This window comes from Emericellopsis atlantica, assembly GCF_019669845.1.
Source record: "Emericellopsis atlantica unplaced genomic scaffold F5Z01scaffold_6, whole genome shotgun sequence".
NCBI classification, from domain to species: domain Eukaryota; kingdom Fungi; phylum Ascomycota; class Sordariomycetes; order Hypocreales; family Bionectriaceae; genus Emericellopsis; species Emericellopsis atlantica.
In genome coordinates, this window is record NW_025764708.1 from 477,966 (window position 1) to 499,150 (window position 21,185).

The following is a 21,185-nucleotide window of genomic DNA, read 5'->3' on the forward strand; positions in this document are numbered from 1 at the left end:
AGCCGCAAGTCTTAGAATACCGGATCTCTTTCGCGTCCATCGCTCTCACTACTGCTGGCCAACGATCAAAACTTGCGACCGGCAGCGCCCGGCATGTGACGAACCACTGGCTGGGGTCATCTGCCAGTCCGCATCTGCTAAAGCACGTCGTGCATATCGCCACGAGCCGGATATAATGGGTGGCTGCTAATGCTCCAGCGCAAGGCATATTTCTCAGGGACTGACAGCAGAGTTAGGCTGATCCCAATGGGTTGTGCGCTCGCCAGGATATCTGAAAAGATCTCAGAAGCTCAAGATCTCGTGACACCACACGCACCCACGCTGCACAGGCGCGTCTTTCTTTGCCCGTGATCAACCCTCGCCGCTCCCATCTTTTGCCTTCTATCGGGTGTCCATGTTCACTCTCCTCTCAACTCCCTACCAAGTCTAGCCTCGACATACGACCTGCGCGCCACCGAGACCTTGATTGACTCGATCTTCCCCACCACACATTGGCGGCCAACTTCACGCCCACATCTGAGACACCCAACACCAACGACTCGACTCGCAAACAAACAAACAAAGAAACCAATAAATGCCTAACCACAGGCCATAGCCCGGCATGGTCTCCCAGCCCGAGACTCCCCTCACGGCTCAGAGCACCCTCTCCCTGCGCCCGGCACGCGACCATCGGGACCGCATCGCGACATCGAGCACGCTCTCCAGATCCAAGCGCTACAACAGGTCCCACGTCGGCGGCACGACGAGCAACACCTCCTACAACCAACAGAACGAGTTTCCCATCTTCTCGCACTCGGGCGACGTCGACATCAACATCCACACACCTTCAGGCGGCGAGGCGAGATACCTGCTGCACAGACACACCCTCACCCGATGCAGCGGGTTCTTCGAAGCGAGCACGAGTGAGCAGTGGTCGAAAGCGAAGCTCTTGGCAGGCGGCAACGAAGTCGCGCGATTAGCACCGGATGGAAGCCTACCGACACCAGCGGCGTCAACGGTAGACGGAGACCTCGACGGCGATCTACCGAGAAAGAGATGGAGGTACGAACTTGACCCGGGTACAGGGGACGGCGACATCCCCATGCTCATACAAAAGGATGAATCGCGAGCTGCGCCGTCGAAATCAATCTTCGGACCGGGCGACGGATCGAGAGGACGACACAAGAGCTCACACTCGACATCCTCGAGCCGCGACTTCTTCCGGTCAGTGTCAAATCTCCATCACCAGCAACAAGCGCACCACGTCTCCAAGGCGGACCAGGACCTCCTTCGCGACTACGACAATCTGTTTCGCACCATGTACAACTACCCTCCCGTGCTGGATGGCGTGAACGTCGCGGATGCCTACGTGCAGTGCAAGAGCCTCCTGAACCTGGCAGATCAGTACGACGCGCTGGCGGTGGTCGGTCCGCGGGTGGACCACCATCTCCTGCAGTTCCAGTCGAGGCTCTGGAAACAGATCGCCAAGTACCCGATATCCTATCTACGGCTGGGGTACCTGGCGCGCAGCAAGATCATCTTCCAGGAAGCTCTGGTCCATGTGGTGGGGCAGTGGCCCTCTGGCGAGCGCAGTTTGCGCGCCGCGCTCCCCGACATCGTCCTCGACATCATCGAAGACAAGGTCGATGAGCTGGAGGAGAACGTGAGCCGGGTCGAGGGGCGCCTCTTCCGGCTGAACCTTACAAACAGTCGGGGAGAGCGCGTGGGCCCCAACACAAACTATCTCGACTGGCTGGCCGTCAGCCTCTTCCGGCAATGGATCGCGGACAACACATCGCCTCAGCCAGCACCTCCGTCCTCGACGGATCGACGCTCGCGCGACATGCCAAGGCAACCGCTGCCCCCGGCCGTTCCACCGCTGACAAGTCTTGGTCGAGCATACCGCACCCTGGGCGCACCCAACCCAGCAGCGTACCTGGGACACGACGAGTGCAAGCGCTTCCTCAAGCTGACGCCCGACATGTACTCGCGCGAGAACCTGCGGCGCTTCGAGAAGCGCATGGACGAGCTCAAGGCCATGGCGCGGGACATTGTACGGCCTCTCATGGGGAGCAGCCTGGAGCTGGATCTCGGCGGATCAGGCCGCGTGGTGGAAGGGATAAGCTACCTGACCTGCACGGCGGTCGCAAACCGGGATCTCCCATGGCCTTCGTGACAGGTCACAGAAGATTGAGATTGAGTATACTGGCGTTTGGTTGGATACATGGATGATGGATACCCCCCTTGGATGATGATGATGGCTATTTGCAATATGTCGGAGCAGGCTTCGATGTGGATATTTGACTAGTATACGCACACTACAATGAGAACAATGACCAAATCAAACTAGAAAGACGATAAACCCCCTCACTGTGTGTGACCCCCAAATCAAAGCTCCCAGTCCTCTCGTCCCACCAGAAAGTCCTCGCGGCCAGTCACCGTCTCAACCGTAAGCTGCGAGGCACCCTCTCCTTTATGCCCGACCACGACCTTGGGTATACCGCCCTGCTTGCGGGTGTGTAGTCCGTCGCCTCTGAATCTCTGGCTCCCGGTCATCGTCTGCGCTCTAAAGTCGCCAGTCCAGGAGGCTGGATAGTAGAGATCAATGTCTCCACTGATGGATTTGTGCTCGGACTGGAGATGAGAAAGGGGTGTCACGCCGACCGCCTCGGCTGAACGTCGTGCGCCGTCTGTCCAGAGGGGCTCGAGCAGGTTGACCTTGACGGAGCCGCTTCGCGTCAAGGTGGCGAGTTTCGGCGCAAGCTCCGCCATGGCTGTGGTGCGCTCGAGGACGGGCAAGAGTGTGAGATCCAGGCTTCCAGACACGGACCCGAAGCTCGCTCTCGAAGATATGGCCACGTCTCCACTGAGGGAGCCTGAGCCCGACCGCATGCTCACGACGTAGTCTCGGTCGGGGACGTCCGTGTCGAGCTCTTCCTTGACAACGACCGTGCCTGAGATGCTCGAGACGTTCAGCACGGCGGGCTTGGGATCCGAGCCCCAGGCGTCGTTCTGCCCGACACATGTGGTGATATCGCCCGAAGCGGTGTGTATTTTGAGGAGATCGTACAAAGGGTACCACCCTTTTACTTGCCCACTTGATGTCTCAATTTCGATTTCCCTCGAAGCCAGACTGTATGGCGTCTGCCTGCTGCCTTTCTTCTCGGGGGCGTTTACGTTGCGAACAACAGTCTTCAGGGTCGTCCTGTCGTCCACCTGCAAGTCCAGATCTTCGAGGATATCGATGCTGAGGTGGACGGTGTCTGCTGTGAGTTGCGCCACAGTCGATCCCGGTGCTATCCAGACCGTGACACGAATGTCCATGCAAGGCCCAAGATTGTCCCTCCACCCCTTGACGCCATGAGGCATGACTAAGGTTAGACGTTGCGCAGCCGCATCCCAGTCTGAATTGAATTGGATGCTCTCATCATTGACAATGGTCTCAATCTCAACCTCGTCGGCGTGATGGTCGCCGTCAGTTTGGCGGAAGATGATGGCGCCAGATACACCCAGCGGTCGCATATCCTTGTCATGCGGGTCTGGCATTTCAACCCTCTGGACGATGGTGATATTGTGGCCAGAACTCATGGTCAATGCCTGTGAAGTGCTGGGGAGCCGCTGCGGCGTGTTGCGACAATAGTTTGGCAGCCGCACGGAGTCGTCGTAGGAGGTTGTTGCTGGTCGCATCTCTTGATTGACAATATCGGAAAGGTCCAGATGCCCGAATTGGAAGCCATTGATGGACATCCAATGCCCACAGGCCACGAACAGCAATATTGTCATGACGAATCCACCGACGAGGTAGAATGCCCTCCCCTTGGGACGACGGTCGCGCCCTTCATGCTGATACTCAACCTCATCCCTCGCCGAGTACAATGCGTTGTCAGACAAGACAGGCTGCTTCTCGTTGACAGACATGTTGACTGTAGTTCCGGGCTGATCGGCTTTGACCAGAAGCAAATATGTCGTGGACTGCGGTCTGAAATGTTTGGGGAAGAGAGGGAAGTCCGTGCAGTGAGATGGGAGTTGCAGGTCGGTCAGTATATACCCTTGTTGCCAGCCGTCAAGTTCGGATATCGGCTCATACACGAGGCCCTTGCAAGTTGCAGGCTTGCTGACATGTTTAACGTAGTGCCGAGGACCGATCGATGATTGAACCGTTGTGTGACGGTGCGTGCCCGCAACATGAATGCGGCCGTTACCAGATCAAGGTAACTAGGCCTTTATGACCAGTACTGCGCCAGAATGCTGCCTGGCCAGCGCAAGTCAGCACACCAATTCGTTGCAAATGCAACTGTGCCGCAATCGTGCAGACGTGCTTGCAGTCGTAATCAGCCACCTCCTCAGCCAATCGGTCCATGTACCCGTCTGCGCGGCATAACCATTATCGCCAGAAAGACCTACAAACATAGGATAGACTCGGATGCGAAAGGCGACGACCTTTGTGAACCAGTGTTGATTGAGAACAGAGACGCTGTTTCCTCCCTGCTATGCTTATTTGCCCCTATAGCCGGAGCCTCGCTCGCGGAGCATACCACGACGACAGTAAAAAGAAATAAGAATAAAAAGACAAAAGACAAAGGCAAAGGCAATAATCTGATTCGGAAAATCGCCCTCTTCAGATGACCGCGCAATTCATTCCTGGTATATCCTCCTCTACGTTCTTTGCATCTTCGCCATGCTCTTAGTGTAGCCCCAGCATCTTCTTCGAGTTCTCATACACGACCCACGTTATGCTCAACGCGGGCGCCACTTTTAGGATATTGGGCGTGAGCCCCTTGTACAGCCCGCGGTAGCCCTCGCGCTGAATCGTCTTCTGGGTGACGTCCCAGATACCGGTATACGTTGCGCGGTGCATGACCGTGCCCTGGGTCTGGAGGCGGGTCCGCACCACGTTCAAGGGATACACCACGGAGGCGCCAAACGCGCCCGACGACGCGCCAATGATGCCCGTCGCCACGTTGCCCGGGTTGGCGTCGTCCTCGTGGATGCCGGCGTATCGCGCGTAGTAAGTGCGGTAGGTCTTTTTGAGCAGCTCAAACATGCCCATGTCGATGGCGCTGTAGGGGAACATGCCTATCAGGCCCATGGTCACTCCACGGTAGCAGGACCGCATGCCACCATCTGCCCACATTTTCGCAGCCGTCTGGCGAACAAGGGCGCGGCCTTTGAGGCCACCCTCCACTGTCTCGCACTGCAGACGGAACTTGAGGGTGTCCAATGGGTAGACGCAAAATCTGCGGGATTGTCAGCGTTGTTGATACGAGAACGTTGACGGTCGAGCTTACTGTGCCACCATACCAGCCACACCACCGGCTGTGAATTTGGAGACGGAGCTTATCTGCCTGATGTCTCCATGCCCTTCAAAGTTGGCGAGTGCGCGTTTTGCAGCCTCGTAGGAACCAAATTTGATGGCCGTCTCGGGCATGATCTTGGCTACATTCAAGCCATTGCCTGCAAAGAAACCAGACAGGCCACCTGATCGAAAAATGTCCCTGATAGCATCCTTGAAGGGGCGCGCAGCGTGTTGCGCAGCGCTGAGCACGCGGCCAGACTTAATAGCCGTCGCAGCTGTCTCGGGGGCGCTACTCGTGTTGACGAGCAGGTACACCTTGAGGCGATCAAGAGGCGCAGTAGCTGTGCGCGAAACACCTCCAGCGATGGCTCCGGCAAGGAAGTAACCTGGATCAGGGATGAAATCCGTCAGTCTAAATTTCTTGAGAGGCTTGACATCCAAGGCGGTGGTAGATGACCGTTTGTTGATGCCCCTGTGCTCTTCCTCCTCCGTACCACCATCGCCGTCGACGTCCGCGGCATCAGCCACCGCGAGTGTGCTGCCCTCTTTGCTACTGCGGGTGCTGTTGTCGATGGCAGTGGCAGCAACGGCGGTGGCTCGCGACTGTGGACCGCCAGCGACAGACTCTTCTCGTTTCGGGGAGGACTTTGACTTGTGTGATGATTGTGCTTCTCCATCCGTAGACAATGATGAGGTGGTGGGGGGAGAAGAAACGGTCTCAGACTGGCTGGAGTCGGCAGTCGTTGAACCGAAAGGAAAGGCGACTCTCACGAGCGAACCAAAGAGAGACTTAAGGAGAGAGCGAGAAGAGCCTGTCGTACCTAAGCCTTGCAAAGTATCCTCGCCGACGAGCGTGTCTCCCTCTGGAGTGACGTTGACCACCGAATTGTAGTATGACAGCACGGCCCGAAGCTGCGAGGCATGGTCCTTGGCTGGCATGAATAGAAGAAAGTCCCTGTGCCCATCTCGTCAGCCGCGTGCCACGATCACGGGTGTTTTCTCGCCCTTTGGGCATGCTCCTTTGGTACGGTGGGTGATTGGGAGTCCCGGGGGGCAGCGGTCACGGCCGCATGACACCCGCCCATCTGACGTCGGACAAGTGCGGTCTGTTGACAGCCCCACGCATGACCCAGAAGCGAGGTAGAGAGAGAGGAGGGTAAAAAAAAGGCCATAAAACATACCGCCATTCGGAAAAGGTGACGAAGCCGTCATTGTTCATGTCCATGTCATTGAAGAACTCTGTCAGCCTCGCATTGGCCACGGTCAAGCCGGCGCTGCGAAAGGCTGCCTGGAGCTCCTTGATGTCCAGCCTCCCGTCACCGTTTTTATCAATGGTGGAGAAAAGTCGCGAGAGCTGCTGCTCGGCATGTTGCACAAAGACTCGAAATTCTGCCTTGTCAGCATGTTGTGACTATCCTCGGGACGAGAGACCAGCCTACCTTCGTACTGTATCTTGCCGTCGCCGTTGGTATCCACCTCTTTCAGAATCTTCTTGAGCATGTCGTCCGCGTTCTTCATAGCTGCACCTCGTCAGTCGATTGTCGGGGCCATTGTTTGCATAGCTGCTTACGGTGGTCGATTTTGCGAAAGGCCCGCTGCAGGCCTTTCAGGTCCAGCTCGCCCGTTCGTCCGGGGTCGAGCTTGAGCCAGAGCTGCTCAATGCGCGCATCGCGCTGGTTCTGGGACTCTCCCAGGCCGACCCTCCCCTCGGCGACCAGCTTGGACGGGCTCATAGCGGCGGCATATCTCGTCGACGAGTCGCCCGCGCAGTCGCGATCCAAGGTCGGTCGGTCGATTGGCAAGGGAGAAGGATAGGCACTTTGGTATTGTTGGCGCGGGCGCTTGGTTATCTAGACGACATGATACCCGTGATGGTGCAGGGCGTCGGTGAAGGGCGAGTTGAGGGTGCCAATTGACCGCTCAGTGATGTGTTGGCGGTGTTCGATGGTCCGGACGACCGTTGGGAGATGGTCGGGTCCTTCAATGTGCTGTGCTTGGCTTTTCCTGTGCGATGTCGTAACGCGGGCTGCAAAGAACAAGACTGGACTGGATTGGATTGGAGGCACAGCTGGCCTGCCGAGGGCCCTGAGGGTAAGGTACCTGGGCGCCGTGCCCCAGCGGTTCCCAAGCAATCAGAGGGCGGAAATAAGTCAGTACCCCCCCACCCTGCCATGAGCCACCTTTTGGCGTGTCGCCAGCCACAGTTTGCTCTAGATAACAGCAGACAGAAGCAACTCAGCCACACGTATAGCTGTCAGTCGCAACGAATATTAACCCTCGAACCTCGTCCAGGCAGTCACTTGCTTAAACACACCACAACAAACCCATGATTCTCCGCAAGTACACTACTTGCGCCCCTCTACCGCCAGCGCGGAAGCGGCAACGAGGGGCAGGACCTATTCACGACATAACCAGCCAGGCCTGATCCAGCCATGTCCGCCAACTATTGGGAGTCGACGCAGCGCCGTCACTGGACCTTTACCAAGGAGGAACTCGCAGCCGCACGCCAGAAGCTGGAAGACGATAACCAGGAGCTTGTGCGCATGTTCCCACTGCCACAGATTCGCCATCTCTCCATCTTCTTCAACCAGCGTATGTATTGCCCATCTGCCTGGGAACCCCTCGCTCGGCCGGCTAACCCTGCTAGTCATGATCCGTCTTAGCAAGCGAATCCAGATCCGACAGCAATGCATGGCAACGGCCCAGGTCTATCTCAAACGCTTCTACTCTCGCGTCGAGATCCGCCGCACGAACCCGTACCTCGTCGTCACCACATGCGTATACCTGGCCTGCAAGATCGAGGAGGCACCCCAGCATATCCGGCTCGTCGTCACCGAAGCCCGCACGCTCTGGGGCGACTTCATCTCTCTCGATGCCAGCAAGCTCGGCGAGTGCGAGTTCATGCTCATCAGTGAGATGAGCAGCCAACTCATGATCCACCAACCGTACCGCACGTTACAAGCGCTACGCGGCGAGCTCAACATGACGGAGGAGGATTCGCAGCTGGCGAGGTCCATTATCAACGACGCTTTCATGACTGATCTGCCGGTGACGTGTGCACCTCACACCATTGCTCTGGCGGCGATATTGTTGGCGCTGGTTCTTAGGCCGAATCAAGGGCCTGGCGCGTCTGCCTCTGGCGCGGCGGCTGGTCTGGCAGCGGCACAGGCCGCACTGAGCCAGGCGCGAGGGCTGCCTTCCCCGTCGCCACTGGGCTCGTCTTTCAGTAACCCACTCATCGGTTCCTCTCCATTGCCCTCGCCGAGCCTGCTGCAGCCTGGCGTCGCCAACAAGGGCCAGCTGGGTGATAGGCTCACCCGGGTCCAGCAGTTCGCGGCCTGGTTGTCGGACAGCAATCTGGACATTCCCTCCATGGTCGATGCCACGCAGGAGATTATTTCTTTCTACGAGTGTCAGGAGGCGTACAACGAGAAATTGACAAAGGAGCAGATCAACAGGTTTGTCAAGGCTCGAGGATTGGACAAGTAGGGCACGCTCAATCAAAGTTCAAAGTAACACGGCCTTGTACTCGCGACCAGCCAGCCGCAGTGGGCTGGTATCCGAGGTATGGGTGCACCTGGGCCTGCACTTTGGTGGGAGATTAAGCGACAGATGATACTCTGCTCTTTGCCGAGAGACAAAACTCGCAGAGACGCACTCTGTCAATGTTAGTCACATTTTGCCAAAGACAAGCCAGTGAACGGCCAAGCAGACATCCTGTCAACAACACGATTTCAAGTACAACAAGCAAAAGAGTCGACACGATGGAAACACACGAGCAGAAGACATGTTCCAATGGGGAGCATGCGCCAAGTAGGAACGCTGATAGAAGCCTCAAGGTGGTCCGGCTGTGGAATGAATGGCGGCTTTGCGTCTGACATGATTGACCCTTGCCCTGTTTTTATCCTATTAGCTGGAAGAGAAAGACATCGCTTATACAATGGGAAATAAACATAGAACTACTAGCACTTACATTGCTTTGCGTGTGGTAGACGAAGCTGGAGACGCGAGACTGGTGGAGACGTCGGTCGGTCGGGCCTGTCATTTCCGGCCGGACCCGAGGTCTCTTTCCACTCATGTCGAATTCGAACCTCAAGTAAGCCTCAATACTGTTCACGCCCGACTCATCTTCGCTTTTGGGTTCGCAGATGGAAAACTATCTGGCCAGTTTGCGGTCTTTGGACCTGGGCCTCGGCCGCGACTGGACAGAGCGCATCTTTACACGGCCTTACGGGTTGACTGCGGTGGCAGCGACCGTCGGTTGTCTGTCGACATATCTGTATATCCGACCTGCACTCTCTTTCACACAGCCATTACCATCATCATTACCGGCAAAGCGCTATGGTAGCAGGCATCGCAAGGCAGTAGAAGTGGCAGCAGAGGCGGAGGAGGATGAGGAGGGGCCGTACCCTGAGGACATTTTCCCGGGTGGGAGGTCGGTCGATACGCCATACGGCACCATACAGGTGTATGAATGGGGTCCTGAGAACGGCGAGCAGGTCCTTCTCATGCATGGCATTGGCACACCATGTGTGGCATTGGGCAATATGGCCAACAGATTCGTCGACTGTGGCTGCCGAGTCATGCTGTTCGGTACGTTTCGTCTTTGACGCATGGGGGCTGAAGCTGACCTAGATACCTACCTTGCAGATTTCTTTGGCAGAGGGTACTCGGACACACCATCCGACATCCCCTTTGACATCCGTCTCTACACATCCCAAATTCTGTGCGTGTTGGCTTCGTCGCCAATACCATGGTACTCTTTCCACATCCTCGGCTACTCCCTCGGCGGCGCCATTGCGGCTGCCTTTGCCGCCTACTTCCCCCATCGTCTCCTCTCCGTAACGCTGGTCTGTCCTGGCGGTCTTATCAGACCATCACACATCAGCCTACGCAGCCGATTATTATACACAAAGGGCGTCCTGCCGGAGGGATGGGTCAAGTGGTTGATCCGCCGGCGTCTGCGGCCCAGCCCTGGTCCCAGCGCTGATGTACCTGTCGACGACACCGCGGATGTCTCTGTCGACTTTGACCAGGTCGTCTTGTCCAAGGACACGTCCTCTCTCCGGGTGGGCGACACGATGCGCAGACAGCTGGTCAGCAACCCTGGGTTAGTGGACGCCTATATCAGCACCATTCGAAACGCACCCATATACGGGCAACACGACGACCTCTGGCGACGACTCAGCGCTCGTCTTGCCGAGAGGCGAGTCTCACGCGAACCACCGCCAGGTCTGCCGCTGGGACGGGTCTGTCTCATCCTCGCGGAGAATGACCCGGTGGTCGTCAAGGACGAATGGATCCAAGACTCGAGGCACATCTTGGGCGAATTCGGCGTCGAAATCCACGTTCTGCCCGGCGGGCATGAGATCGCCATCTCACGCGGCGAAGCTGTCGCCGACATTGCCATGCGCTCGTGGGAAGAAGACTTGTAAAGTAACAACAAATCAATAAAATTCCAAACGCTATCATACATTGCTTGCTCTTTGGTATCATGGAAATGGCCGACAACTTACGCACCGCCGCCGCCGCCCCCACCGTCACCACCTCCACCTCCGCCATCACCTCCCGCGCCTCCATCGCTACACCCCCAGCAGCTCGCGTCCTCGTCGGCAAAGTTGCCCATCTCGCCGTACGCCTTGTATTTTTTGTGTTTCTTTGAGCTGCCGTGGTGGTGGCGGTATTGTTGCTTGCGGTAGTAATCGCTGGCGTATACCGGACGGGCGTTGTAGTACCGCTGTTTGGCGCGCATCTGTTCCATCTCGCGCTTCTGCTTGGACTTCTTGCTGCGCGAGCCACACATGCGACTGAGGCAATAGTAAATGCACATGTTGGAGGGGAGGCCCTAGCAGGGGACTGTGTTGTGTTATCAATGGGTGTGAAATAGATAGCTTGTTGACGGTCTTTGCTTTGATGTGATGAGACCAAAGAAGCTCTGAGATGATTAGAGTGTAGATAGAGAGACTGGGCTGTATAAATGGGGAAGAATCGACAAACGGAAACATGCATAGGGGCTGGATCCAGGACATCCATCGTAAATATATATCAATCACTGTGTCACTCTTCTGGCAATGAAGCAAAGGGTCCCCCAGGCAGCGGCAACGTCACCGCCCCCAAGCGGCGCAGCTCAACAGGGGGATAAGCTTCATGTACGGGTACAGGAACCAACAAGCTCGCGACAGACGAATAAGATCAAATGGAAAGCAAGCCCACCTCGCCTTTGAAACAGCGCCGCACTCACAGGTCACAATAGGCACGTCTTGTGCGCCCAGCTCACCGCAGAGGATGGCATTGCCATCATGATCGACGCATGGCTGGGCAAGGGTCCTCCTGACCCTGCGACTGGATGTGGGAGGATCCTGTGCCGATCGCGTGTCCCGACGGCGTTGCGCTGCCCACATGCCCGTGACGACTCTGACGACTCACAGCAGACGGGCACTCCGCGAACCCAGCTGATTGTTGCCTTCTAGAACGTTTCTAGCGTGCTGAACGCGCAATAAGCTTGTTTGGCACGTCTCACCAGGCGAGACATTTGGTCCAATCATCACCCCATGGGCCGCAGAAGATCAATCTGAATATTCCACGACTGACCGCAAGGAAAGTTATCAAGGTCTTGTTCTACAGCTAGGGTCACGGTAAATCCGCGATGAGGGACGATCCCTTGCGCCTTGTTACGATTCGCCTCCTCCAGTCCAGTTGCGGCGTGCCGGCAGCTTGAGAGGTGCCCAAGTCAAAGGAGATTGGTGTTCAGCAACAATTCCGGGGGTAAGGGTCTCATAGTACATGTGTTGCGAGGTCGAGCTGGCCTCAATGTGCTGTGTGCTCTGGCGGCTTCATCGCCCCATCGGGAACGCCACCTCCTCTCGCCTGGAGTTTCTCATCTTAATGATTGCATTTATCAGTAAATTGTCCCCTCTCGTAGGCCGCCATTCTGGCCTGCCTAAGCTCTTCGCCTGTTGGCTTTTCGACGGCTTCTCCTTCAGGCATGGCGTTATATTTAAAGGCCTCCTCTACCTTATTCCTTGGTTCCGTTTTCGTTCCCTTCTTCTTGGCTTTCCCGTTGACGCCATCCACAGTGAGCTTTTGCGCTGAAGTTCCCAATATGTTGCCCCCATTGTATATGTTTGTCTTCTCGCTTGGGTCGGTTTGGTGACGCCTCGCTTGTACGGTGACAACGTGGTCGTCAACTCTAATGTCGATCGACTTAGAAAGACAGGAACCCATTGCAGATGTTCGATAGACTTGGTCGTAGATGATCGGCTTTCGTTGAAATTGATGGCAGCGTTCACATATGATACAGACAAAAAGTTAGTAGATCGGTGCGAGTATCGAGCACTCATCTGCTCCGAACTGATTTATATAAGCAGACCAACTCGCCGAAGTTAAATGACCAAACCTTAACTTGGACCCTTTGCGCTTCCGCATGAACAGGTGTTCTCTATTTCTCGAGCAGATGGAAGTATGAAAGAATAGGTACATTTATGTATGGTTAGCAACTTCCACCACCAGAATCGCCTCCTCCTCCACCTCCACTATCACCGCCTCCGCTTCCACTACTATCACCGCCTCCTCCTCCACTGCTATATCCGCCTCCTCCTCCACTATGATGATTTCCACCCCATGAGTCGTAGTTACCGCCTGTGTAGCTACAACCATAATCATAGGTTTGCGCCTGGCCATATCCGCCGTAGCCGCTGCTATAGTTGAAACCACCTCCATGCCCACCAGCAGCGACTGTACTGGAATCGCCCCCTCCAGAGAACTTGTTCTGATAAGGTTTGTCACGGCGACGTGCCGGTCTCTTGTCGTTGTTTCTGGACATTTTCTTTGATGGACTGGAAGTCTCTGGCTTGGAGTTGAAGGAGCCCATTTTGGGCCGGTTGTTGTGGCTTGTGCGTGACGAGAGCGTATATGACTTGACTTGAAACGTGCGTGACGAGAGCGTGACTTGGATGTGTTGGTCGTCTTCAGGTGTCGTCTTCTCTGGTGCTTCTGGTCATGTCGACGTGATACCTCGCGAGTTTATATCTGTATATGGATTCGCAGTACACAACGCACTCGGGGCAGGCACTGGTACTTTTGGGCTGTGAGCCAGTGCGGCTATGACAAGGTCGGAAGTTGCTCAGCAATTCAGCCTCACGCTAACGAAGATTGGTCGCAAACCCTCCTTCAGCTGAGCCGGGCGTCTTTCATTAAAGCGCCGGCCGCGATGCTTAACAACTTTAGACGTGGGCTGTGTAATAAAAGACGCTGCAACTCCGGAGGTCTACACAGTGAGGGCTAGAGAAATGCCTCGTTGACGAGATATGTTCCCGGAGGCTGTGATGATGATCCTTGCCCAGCTCTGATGCCGCTTATAGATCGTCGGAATCGACGGCTAGAAAGTGGAAACGCTCGCAGTTTCCATGTTTCTGCTGTGGTCCTGTTCTACTACCCGCGAGCGCTCTAGGCGGTAAATGTTTCTGGAAGAGCAATGATTCGGGCATGGAGGCGAGAGAGTGATCGGATCCTGTAGTTCTCGTATCCCTTCAACTGGCACAAGTGGTGGTTAACAAGATCCACGTCTCCGTGACGCCCAAATATAGCTGATAGCCCTAGCACGACTGTCCGACTAGGACCACATGCCTCGCTCGGCACTGACGTGGTAGAACCCTTATCAAAGCAAAACGTAAACTCCATCCTCGGATACTCATGTCGGGGAGAATGCAAAGGGGTTGACAACTTGACCCGCTCTCCACTACCTCTGCCTCCCGAGTCGTCACCAGACCCCATGGCTCTTTTCAAATCGCCCCACGCGAACAGCTGATAACAACATTGAGTGACTTACTTTCTTTCAGCCACTCTGCTTGATTGTCTGTACCCCAAAGAGAGCATGCAAAAAGCCTCGTGGGCGGCGACGCCTTCAGCTGGTCTGCCGCCAAGGCCTGTCGTGAGCCAAACTGGGCGATCTCGTCAGCCCTCCAGGCTCCGCCGCGATCACGACATAAACTGAAGCTTCGCGCGCGACACGGATCACAAGCCTTGAGAGTCCAGACGATACCACCTGGCACGGGACTCACGGCTTTGTGAGTGCATCAAATGTAGGGCTTCATGTTCTCGATCACCATGTGCAGGTGTCCAACTCCACGGATCCGCGCAAAAAGCGGTCAATACCATTGCGACCAAGTTGTTGAGACTGGAGACAATTGAGCGCAGACGTGGGCACCACGCTGCTGCAAGCTTTTCGAAGGAAAGTCGAAAAGAGCCACAAGGGAGCGGCAATGCCCGACAGACACCCAACCTGGACTCCTTTACACCTTCATGCTCGGATAATGCCTCCGGCTGTGGATAAGCCTGAGAACCGTCCAGGACTCCAGCTCCGCCGGTATTCGATGCAAAGCGAATGCTAGGAGAGTCGATAAAATGCGATATCATTTTCTTCGGTTGGTACGAACCAGCGACGTGATTTTGATTGACAACCTCGTTCTGAGGCATGCCTATTCGTCGCTGATGTAATACAATGTGCGGCGAGGTCAGGTACCCGTTCGGTTCATTGCGGGAGCAAAAATGCGGAAGCAAGATGCAGCGATATCGATCTGTGCATGCGGTGGTGCCTGACATGTGGACTGCCGGACACGCTGACATCAAGCGCTGTGAAAGATGAGACATCAAGCGGCAGCACATTGCGTTGCCGCCCGTCGCTGCGAGGAATGGCTCTTGCATTATGGGTCAGCGACTCGGCGCCATCGGAGGAAGTCCAACAAGGTGCGTTCTCCTACAAGTCACTACCTTAGCGGTAGGGGGGTATTTTTGAAAATATGTCCTGCCGCCAATTGTCCTTCAACAAATCACTAACATATGTCGAGCTCTATTCAACAGAAGGCGTGATATAGTGAGGGACGATTATTTGCGTGACATCTTCCCTAAGCTCTTTCCGGCGTTATTTATATTTTCAAAAACAGCCCCCTCCCCCGTAGGTATTCGGTTCTGTGTGAAGACAGTTGATAAACACGAGGTTCTGAAGCGAGTAATGCTCGCAGGATTCAGCCATGCAGCATCCGGCGAGAATTCCTATTGCAACTCTAGTCTGATTTGCAATGGATATTGAGGGGTTCTGGTCGAAGACTCGAAATGCCTGAATCCTACCATGATCTCGATAGTCAGCCTAGCAAGGCTAGCAGAGCCCAGAGGCTGGGTCTCGTGATGCCAATCGCTTTCCTCCCTGCGGCTGGGAGGGTACGTACCTTGAAGGGCCCTCCAGACTTCTGAGTCAAACAACAGAGACCTGCAGGTCCAGAGGCCACTCGCTGCATCGCGAGCGCCCTCATCAAGCCGAGAGGAGGGGCGCAACCCCCTCATCTCTTGCAGGCAGGGACCAGGTCCAACGCCCAAAAGATGCAACCCTCTTTGCCATCCTGACGCATCCCCACACACATCAACCAGCGCGCATTGACGAACGTTCATGGAAGACCGCCGTGAATGGTCACATTTGCCCGCACCACCTCCACAGTGCGACGTGTTCAACAGCGGGGCGTACACTCAGAACAACAAAACACCCCTGACCGCCAAATGGGAGCCGCCAAAGCCAGTGGCGCTGTGTAGCCGCTCACTGTACGGAGAATTGCAACGATAGGCCGCCCTCAACGGCCCGGTTGCGTTACCCTACAGTTCTGGCCGAAGACGGTGCACCACTTGCATCATAAGGTATAGGCTTGCAGAAAGATTTCCTAGAGGTTTCGCATACGGCAATAACAATCTGACACATTCATAGCGCCATGGACTTTCTCAAACATGTCGCTATCCATAGCCGTCGCTGAATGTCTTGAGTAAGAATGCGAAGGGTGCTGGATCGAACGCGTGCGGTCCAGTGACAACGCAACTGGAATGGAGTCCAATCTACGTCCCTGTCTGCTCTGTGCGTCATTCTCAAGAACCCGCACGTTGTGGCTGCTGGCCCTGTGAATCCCTAGCGCTGGGCGGCAAACACGCTGTGCAGGCGGTGCCGCCCTGCTCGGCACCAGCCACCATGCATATGAAGCTTCAGTCGTCCTGAAGGGCAGGCATCGAGAGGCTGGTGCACCTTGGTCCAAGCCTAAGGTATCTTACCAGAGAGCATGTCCGAACGCGACAGTCGCTCCAATTCGTTCAAGAACTGACCACGTAGAGCCGCGGTAGAATGGCTCTTTACGATGGTCAAAGGCGGTATTATCTATTGAAAGCTTGGGTTTGGCCACCCGCTGTTACTGTGTCTGCTTGCGCTCATTGACACTGTCCCGCATCACACCGGACATGCCTGAGCGCCTCAAAGTAGTGGGCTAGTCCGCTTTCGATGCCATAGTGCATGCCTGTGTCCAATCAGAAACTGGTGGCGAGGGGCGCATATCCACACTCTCACCCGGTTCATTGGCCACGCGAAGCTGCTTTCAGCGGGACTGTATCCAACAAAAGCCACTGGCCGTCATCCCCCGACCATTCTTCATGTCCTCTTCGACTCCTCCTTCTTCTGCCTCTCCATTCAGCATCCCACCCCCGACGCACGACTCACCACTTTTCTACGCCTACCACCACCACCAACAACAACAAACGATAACAGCATCAGCTATATTCACAGCCGACGACGACGAAAAAAATCAAAACAAAACGACAATATCACCTCGTATACATTGCTTGTCTGCGGTCGACACGTCTCCCCTTTCACCCATCCCTGCGACCACAATATTGCTTAATCCCTCACAACCACAGCGCGTTTGCAACTCTCCAAACGCCGAAAGGATACCGCCAACCGCCTAAAACTACTGCACCACCGACTATCATCGACGACGGACCGCAATTATGTCAGGATACTACAACTTCAATGCACACTCGACGCACCCCACACCTGCAGTCCACCACAGCCATGGCGGCCGCAACCGCAGAGCTCCCCGTCTATCCGTGTCGCAAAACTCTCAGCGCCAGTTCCGAGGCGTCCGCAGCATGAAGGAGCTCAACGAATCCGCGTCCATCTCGGCATTCCGTACAAAATTCGAGGCGGCCAGCTCTTTTGAGCTTGAAGACGACCTCGAGTTTTGCCCCGGTCTGCTGACTGAGAATGACGTGAGTCACCCGAGTTCTGGCAGGACTTCGCCAGGTTCACCGTACTCAAGGTCTTCATTGACTGACATGCTTTTCCCTCAGTTGGTCTCCATCTCCAGTGCATCTGAGCGATCCTCCCTCGCGAGCAACTCGCCGCAGTCGTCGCCGACGCAGCAACCCCAAGCCGTCGCTCCCGGGTTCTCTCTCAACACCTCCTCTCCCCCCTTTGTGCCCCCGAGCACCGCATTCCACAGCCAGCAGCCCAACATGAAGCTGCACCAGCCCGCCGCGACACGTGGCCGCAACGCGATCCCCATCATCAACCCAGCCACGGGCATCTCCATGTCCAGCCCGCCATCGTCTGTGTCGCCCGCCAAGATGCAGCACTCTGTCAGGGCCCGGTGGTAGACGTGTCGCGTAGCGGCGCCGTCTCACCATCGCCCTGGCGGCTTTGCGCAACTGGAAGACGTGTGAATTTGCTTTCATAATCGGCTGTCGTCTCCTCGGCGAGCATCACGACACAGACATCTACATTTCATGGCATCGATCTTTTGGCCTGGCTGGGCTGGGCTACGTTAATAATCACACTCGCACAGGCTGCGTCTGCTGGGCAATCTGACTGTACAAACATCCTTAATCGATATTATCGTGGATTACCTTCGGGCGCGGCTTGGAAGATTCGATACCATCTCACGTTTTTGTCTTTTATATGGGAATGGTCGGTGCTTCGCCTCCCGAGGAGAGGCTGTCCGATCGGATGGGGCGTTTGCCTTTGGCGATTCTCAATTTGGATTTCAGGTTACGCATTGCATCGGGCTGAAGGGGGCTGGGCGGCGCCTCTGGACCGTTGGCGGAAAACAAGAAAACATGCTTTTTGTTCATGTCGCGATCACGATACGGATTTACGAACTCATCAAAGAGAAGAGAAAACACACTTAGAGAGGGAGGTGTACTTCTTTCGACTGGCGAGCGGGCTACTTTGCGTTTGTCTGGTTTTACACATCTGGGTACTGGGCTTTTGGCAAGCAGGTGTTGGTCAAACACGAGCGGGTTGACGGTTTTTGTATGCGCATCTTCGGAGCCGGAACTGGATATCATTTTCCTTGGGTTGAAACACAGCGGAGTTTGTCGAATTTTTGGAGACGGAGCACATGCAACTCGCCCTCTGGCACTGGATTGAGGAGCTGCTGGTACATTTATCTTTGCGCCTGCGGCCTTTCACTTCTCTGTATCACGCTTTGGTTATATGGGCTTTGGGCATTGGGGGGTCTTGGGCCTGTCTGTTTGTTGGTCGAGCTCTGATCGAGCCGGCTCATGATGCTTTGGGTGTCTCGTCTGGAAATGCTATTATCTGGAAGGGTTGTTGACTTGGGATGACACGAGCAAGTCGTGGCATGGTTGCATTGGGTATAGCGATTTGGGTCCTTCGTGCCCCATGATGTTGTTGACTTTTTCGTCAGAGCGCTTTGTACATTGCCATGTGGCAGATGATCTTCCAGACGAGAATACACGATGTTTGAACTTTCATTATGAACTCGGCTTGCTCCCCCGCCTTGGTGATGACTCTACGTCTCGGCCTTGCTTGGCGACCAGGAGTTCGTACCTGCGTAGGAAAGGGTGTGTCAAACGGCAGATAGGTTCCCTGCATTTGAACGGCTCTATCTCGATGTATGCACCCCGTTCTCCCCACTGTACTACCTACTTACTACGTAGTACGTAAGTGCTAGTCCAGTAGATTAGTAGACGTGAGCTTGCTATTGCTCCTGTTCAGGTCCGAACGAAACGTGGAGGAGGACGGAGCACAAGGACGAGCCATGACCAATGGTGACGTCAGAATCTACGGTACTCTTCGGCTAAGGTACTGCCTTGCCTGTACGGACGGCGATGCTCATAACAGGCAACGCAAACCACAATAATAATCATCGCTCCTCTCTGCTACACGCACAAGTAAAATCTCCATCATCCTCTCAACAAGTCAATTGACCCTTCAAAACACTATGTTCCCCAGAAGTATCACCGCCCTGCGCGCCTCGCGCGCTGTTATGACCCCTGCCTCTTCGCGCGGCATGGCCTTCACGTCTACCAGCCGTCTTGGCCTCAAGGAGTCTTCTGACAGTATGTAACGGAACCCCGCCGGTTCTCCCCCTCATCATGACCTCAGGGACATTTGACTAACTGGATTGATCGCAGGCGACAACATTGACTACTCCAAGCACAAGTCCGACTCGCTCGAGAAGCAGAAGCAGGGCAAGGGCCACTGGAAGCCCGAGCTCGCCTCGGACAGCGAGGAGGCCGTCAAGGCAGACCGCAGCGGCAGGGGACCTGAGGAGACGGCCAAGCTGCAGGAGAGGACGAAACGCGCGGCGGAGGAGTCGGCTCAGGCGGGCACCAGCGTCAAGGACAACATGTGAGGACCATTACGATGCACGAGTAAACCCGGGTCATTGGGTGTTAGGGATGATATTACCTTGAGTCAATCAGCATGGTCAATTGTTTTTGGTACTGGTCTATGGACTTGATGGCTATTGTTACTCACCACAAGGGTAAGCCTTGTTTGTGGCTTGATCAGTGTTTATCTACGTCAATGGCATCCCTTGCTGTCAGCCATATTTGCACCCACAGACCAATTGTCCATCGACGTGTGCTATTCCGCAAAGCATTAAAAATGAGAAAATTAATCAATGAGGAATTGAAGGTGATCTCATCGCGCGCCCTGGATATTGGCCGCTCGGTCGCCGCTCGCTGCCGAGCATAGGGTAGTTCATCATAGCCGACTGGGGGGGACCCTGACGATAAACATTCTTATCGATTAAACTCGGCGTCCCCCAATTTTCCCCATGACCACCATCACACCTAGACTAATACCACACGCGACCACCCATCTCACGCACCTGCTCAGCCTGGCCCACGGCCGTCCTCTCGTTCAATCAATTCCTCGACCTAGCCATCGCGACGCCGAGACATCGAGCCATGGACCCAAAGAACCCCCCCTTCCAAACGGCACTGCTCGCCGGCGCCATGGCTGGCACAACCGTCGACCTCTCCCTCTTCCCCCTCGACACTCTCAAGACACGCCTCCAGTCCTCCGCCGGTTTCTTCCCCTCGGGCGGTTTCAGCGGCATATACCGCGGCATCGGCTCTGCGCTCGTCGGCTCCGCGCCCGGCGCGGCCTTCTTCTTCTGCACATACGAGAGCGTCAAGTCGCTGTACGGCAAGGACACGGCCGTCGGACACATGCTGGCGGGGAGCTGCGGTGAGGTCGCCGCGTGCGCCGTGCGCGTGCCGACAGAGGTGGTCAAGCAGAGGGCGCAGGCGGGACTGCACGGGGGCCGGAGCGGGGATGCCTTCCGGGCGATTCTGAGTCTGCGGCAGTCCGAGGGCTTTGTGAGGATGTGGCGGGAGCTCTACCGCGGATGGGGCATCACTGTCTTTCGCGAGGTTCCGTTCACCGTCATTCAGTTTCCGATATGGGAGGCGCTCAAGGCGTGGGGACGGAGGAGGCGGGGCGACACCAAGGGGGACGTGCCTGCGCTTGAGAGTGCCGTGTTTGGAAGCCTGGCGGGTGCGGTCGCGGCCGGCTTGACGACGCCGCTCGACGTGCTCAAGACGAGGGTCATGCTGTCCGAGAAGAGAGTGTCGGTCGGGAGCACATTTCGTGATATCGCGAGAAAGGAGGGCATCAGGCCATTCTTCGCGGGACTGGCGCCTAGGACGATGTGGATATCAATAGGGGGGTTCATCTTCCTGGGGAGTTATCAGTGGGTGGTCAACACCATGAGCGCAACGTTATGAAACGGCGAGAACATTGTTGCGACAGTGCTTGTGTACGATCAATGGTTGAGTTTGTATACATAGATTA

General features: G+C 55.7%; 9 protein-coding genes across 9 annotated transcripts; 6 read left to right on the forward strand and 3 right to left on the reverse strand.

Annotated features, from left to right (window-relative positions):
- Positions 1-481: 481 nt before the first annotated feature.
- F5Z01DRAFT_648903 (uncharacterized protein) lies at positions 482-2,337 on the forward strand. The gene has a single exon (XM_046263061.1). It carries the CDS (start codon positions 602-604, stop codon positions 2,153-2,155), a length of 1,554 nt encoding a protein of 517 aa, XP_046120618.1. The 5' UTR covers positions 482-601; the 3' UTR covers positions 2,156-2,337.
- Positions 2,208-4,061, reverse strand: F5Z01DRAFT_483222 (uncharacterized protein). Its single transcript, XM_046260096.1, has one exon. It carries the CDS (start codon positions 3,895-3,897, stop codon positions 2,368-2,370), a length of 1,530 nt encoding a protein of 509 aa, XP_046120619.1. The 5' UTR covers positions 3,898-4,061; the 3' UTR covers positions 2,208-2,367.
- A 440-nt stretch (positions 4,062-4,501) lies between these two features.
- Positions 4,502-7,125, reverse strand: F5Z01DRAFT_483342 (mitochondrial carrier domain-containing protein). The gene is made up of 5 exons (XM_046260098.1): positions 6,846-7,125; positions 6,715-6,795; positions 6,457-6,664; positions 5,268-6,230; positions 4,502-5,216 (listed from the first exon to the last, which is right to left on the reverse strand). The coding sequence occupies exons 1-5, from the start codon at positions 7,006-7,008 to the stop codon at positions 4,664-4,666; spliced, it is 1,968 nt and encodes a 655-aa protein (XP_046120620.1). The 5' UTR covers positions 7,009-7,125; the 3' UTR covers positions 4,502-4,663.
- A 335-nt stretch (positions 7,126-7,460) lies between these two features.
- Positions 7,461-8,990, forward strand: F5Z01DRAFT_483591 (cyclin-C). Its single transcript, XM_046260103.1, has 2 exons — positions 7,461-7,867; positions 7,923-8,990. Exons 1-2 carry the CDS (start codon positions 7,708-7,710, stop codon positions 8,762-8,764), a joined length of 1,002 nt encoding a protein of 333 aa, XP_046120621.1. The 5' UTR covers positions 7,461-7,707; the 3' UTR covers positions 8,765-8,990.
- A 298-nt stretch (positions 8,991-9,288) lies between these two features.
- F5Z01DRAFT_483358 (alpha/beta hydrolase) lies at positions 9,289-10,749 on the forward strand. The gene is made up of 2 exons (XM_046260099.1): positions 9,289-9,868; positions 9,926-10,749. The coding sequence occupies exons 1-2, from the start codon at positions 9,424-9,426 to the stop codon at positions 10,708-10,710; spliced, it is 1,230 nt and encodes a 409-aa protein (XP_046120622.1). The 5' UTR covers positions 9,289-9,423; the 3' UTR covers positions 10,711-10,749.
- Positions 10,750-12,764: 2,015 nt separating this feature from the next.
- Positions 12,765-13,145, reverse strand: F5Z01DRAFT_634275 (uncharacterized protein; the record flags this gene model as incomplete). The annotated part of the gene is made up of 1 exon (XM_046262041.1): positions 12,765-13,145. One exon carries the CDS (start codon positions 13,143-13,145, stop codon positions 12,765-12,767), a length of 381 nt encoding a protein of 126 aa, XP_046120623.1.
- A 3,820-nt stretch (positions 13,146-16,965) lies between these two features.
- F5Z01DRAFT_483366 (uncharacterized protein) lies at positions 16,966-17,970 on the forward strand. The gene is made up of 2 exons (XM_046260100.1): positions 16,966-17,347; positions 17,429-17,970. The coding sequence occupies exons 1-2, from the start codon at positions 17,087-17,089 to the stop codon at positions 17,732-17,734; spliced, it is 567 nt and encodes a 188-aa protein (XP_046120624.1). The 5' UTR covers positions 16,966-17,086; the 3' UTR covers positions 17,735-17,970.
- A 904-nt stretch (positions 17,971-18,874) lies between these two features.
- Positions 18,875-20,017, forward strand: F5Z01DRAFT_483316 (uncharacterized protein). The gene is made up of 2 exons (XM_046260097.1): positions 18,875-19,441; positions 19,517-20,017. The coding sequence occupies exons 1-2, from the start codon at positions 19,324-19,326 to the stop codon at positions 19,735-19,737; spliced, it is 339 nt and encodes a 112-aa protein (XP_046120625.1). The 5' UTR covers positions 18,875-19,323; the 3' UTR covers positions 19,738-20,017.
- A 279-nt stretch (positions 20,018-20,296) lies between these two features.
- F5Z01DRAFT_618176 (mitochondrial carrier domain-containing protein) lies at positions 20,297-21,118 on the forward strand (the record flags this gene model as incomplete). Its single annotated transcript, XM_046261021.1, has 1 exon — positions 20,297-21,118. One exon carries the CDS (start codon positions 20,297-20,299, stop codon positions 21,116-21,118), a length of 822 nt encoding a protein of 273 aa, XP_046120626.1.
- Between the last annotated feature and the right edge of the window lie 67 nt (positions 21,119-21,185).

Coding starts and splice junctions, on each gene's coding strand:
- F5Z01DRAFT_648903 (XM_046263061.1), top strand. CDS start 602: ATGGTCTCCCAGCCCGAGACTCCCCTCACGGCTCAGAGCACCCTCTCC.
- F5Z01DRAFT_483222 (XM_046260096.1), bottom strand. CDS start 3,897: ATGTCTGTCAACGAGAAGCAGCCTGTCTTGTCTGACAACGCATTGTAC.
- F5Z01DRAFT_483342 (XM_046260098.1), bottom strand. CDS start 7,008: ATGAGCCCGTCCAAGCTGGTCGCCGAGGGGAGGGTCGGCCTGGGAGAG. Junction 6,796..6,845: donor CTTTCGCAAAATCGACCACC/GTAAGCAGCTAT, acceptor GACGAGGTGCAG/CTATGAAGAACGCGGACGAC. Junction 6,231..6,456: donor GTCACCTTTTCCGAATGGCG/GTATGTTTTATG, acceptor AGATGGGCACAG/GGACTTTCTTCTATTCATGC.
- F5Z01DRAFT_483591 (XM_046260103.1), top strand. CDS start 7,708: ATGTCCGCCAACTATTGGGAGTCGACGCAGCGCCGTCACTGGACCTTT. Junction 7,868..7,922: donor CTCCATCTTCTTCAACCAGC/GTATGTATTGCC, acceptor TAACCCTGCTAG/TCATGATCCGTCTTAGCAAG.
- F5Z01DRAFT_483358 (XM_046260099.1), top strand. CDS start 9,424: ATGGAAAACTATCTGGCCAGTTTGCGGTCTTTGGACCTGGGCCTCGGC. Junction 9,869..9,925: donor CTGCCGAGTCATGCTGTTCG/GTACGTTTCGTC, acceptor CCTACCTTGCAG/ATTTCTTTGGCAGAGGGTAC.
- F5Z01DRAFT_483366 (XM_046260100.1), top strand. CDS start 17,087: ATGTCAGGATACTACAACTTCAATGCACACTCGACGCACCCCACACCT. Junction 17,348..17,428: donor GTCTGCTGACTGAGAATGAC/GTGAGTCACCCG, acceptor CTTTTCCCTCAG/TTGGTCTCCATCTCCAGTGC.
- F5Z01DRAFT_483316 (XM_046260097.1), top strand. CDS start 19,324: ATGTTCCCCAGAAGTATCACCGCCCTGCGCGCCTCGCGCGCTGTTATG. Junction 19,442..19,516: donor CCTCAAGGAGTCTTCTGACA/GTATGTAACGGA, acceptor GATTGATCGCAG/GCGACAACATTGACTACTCC.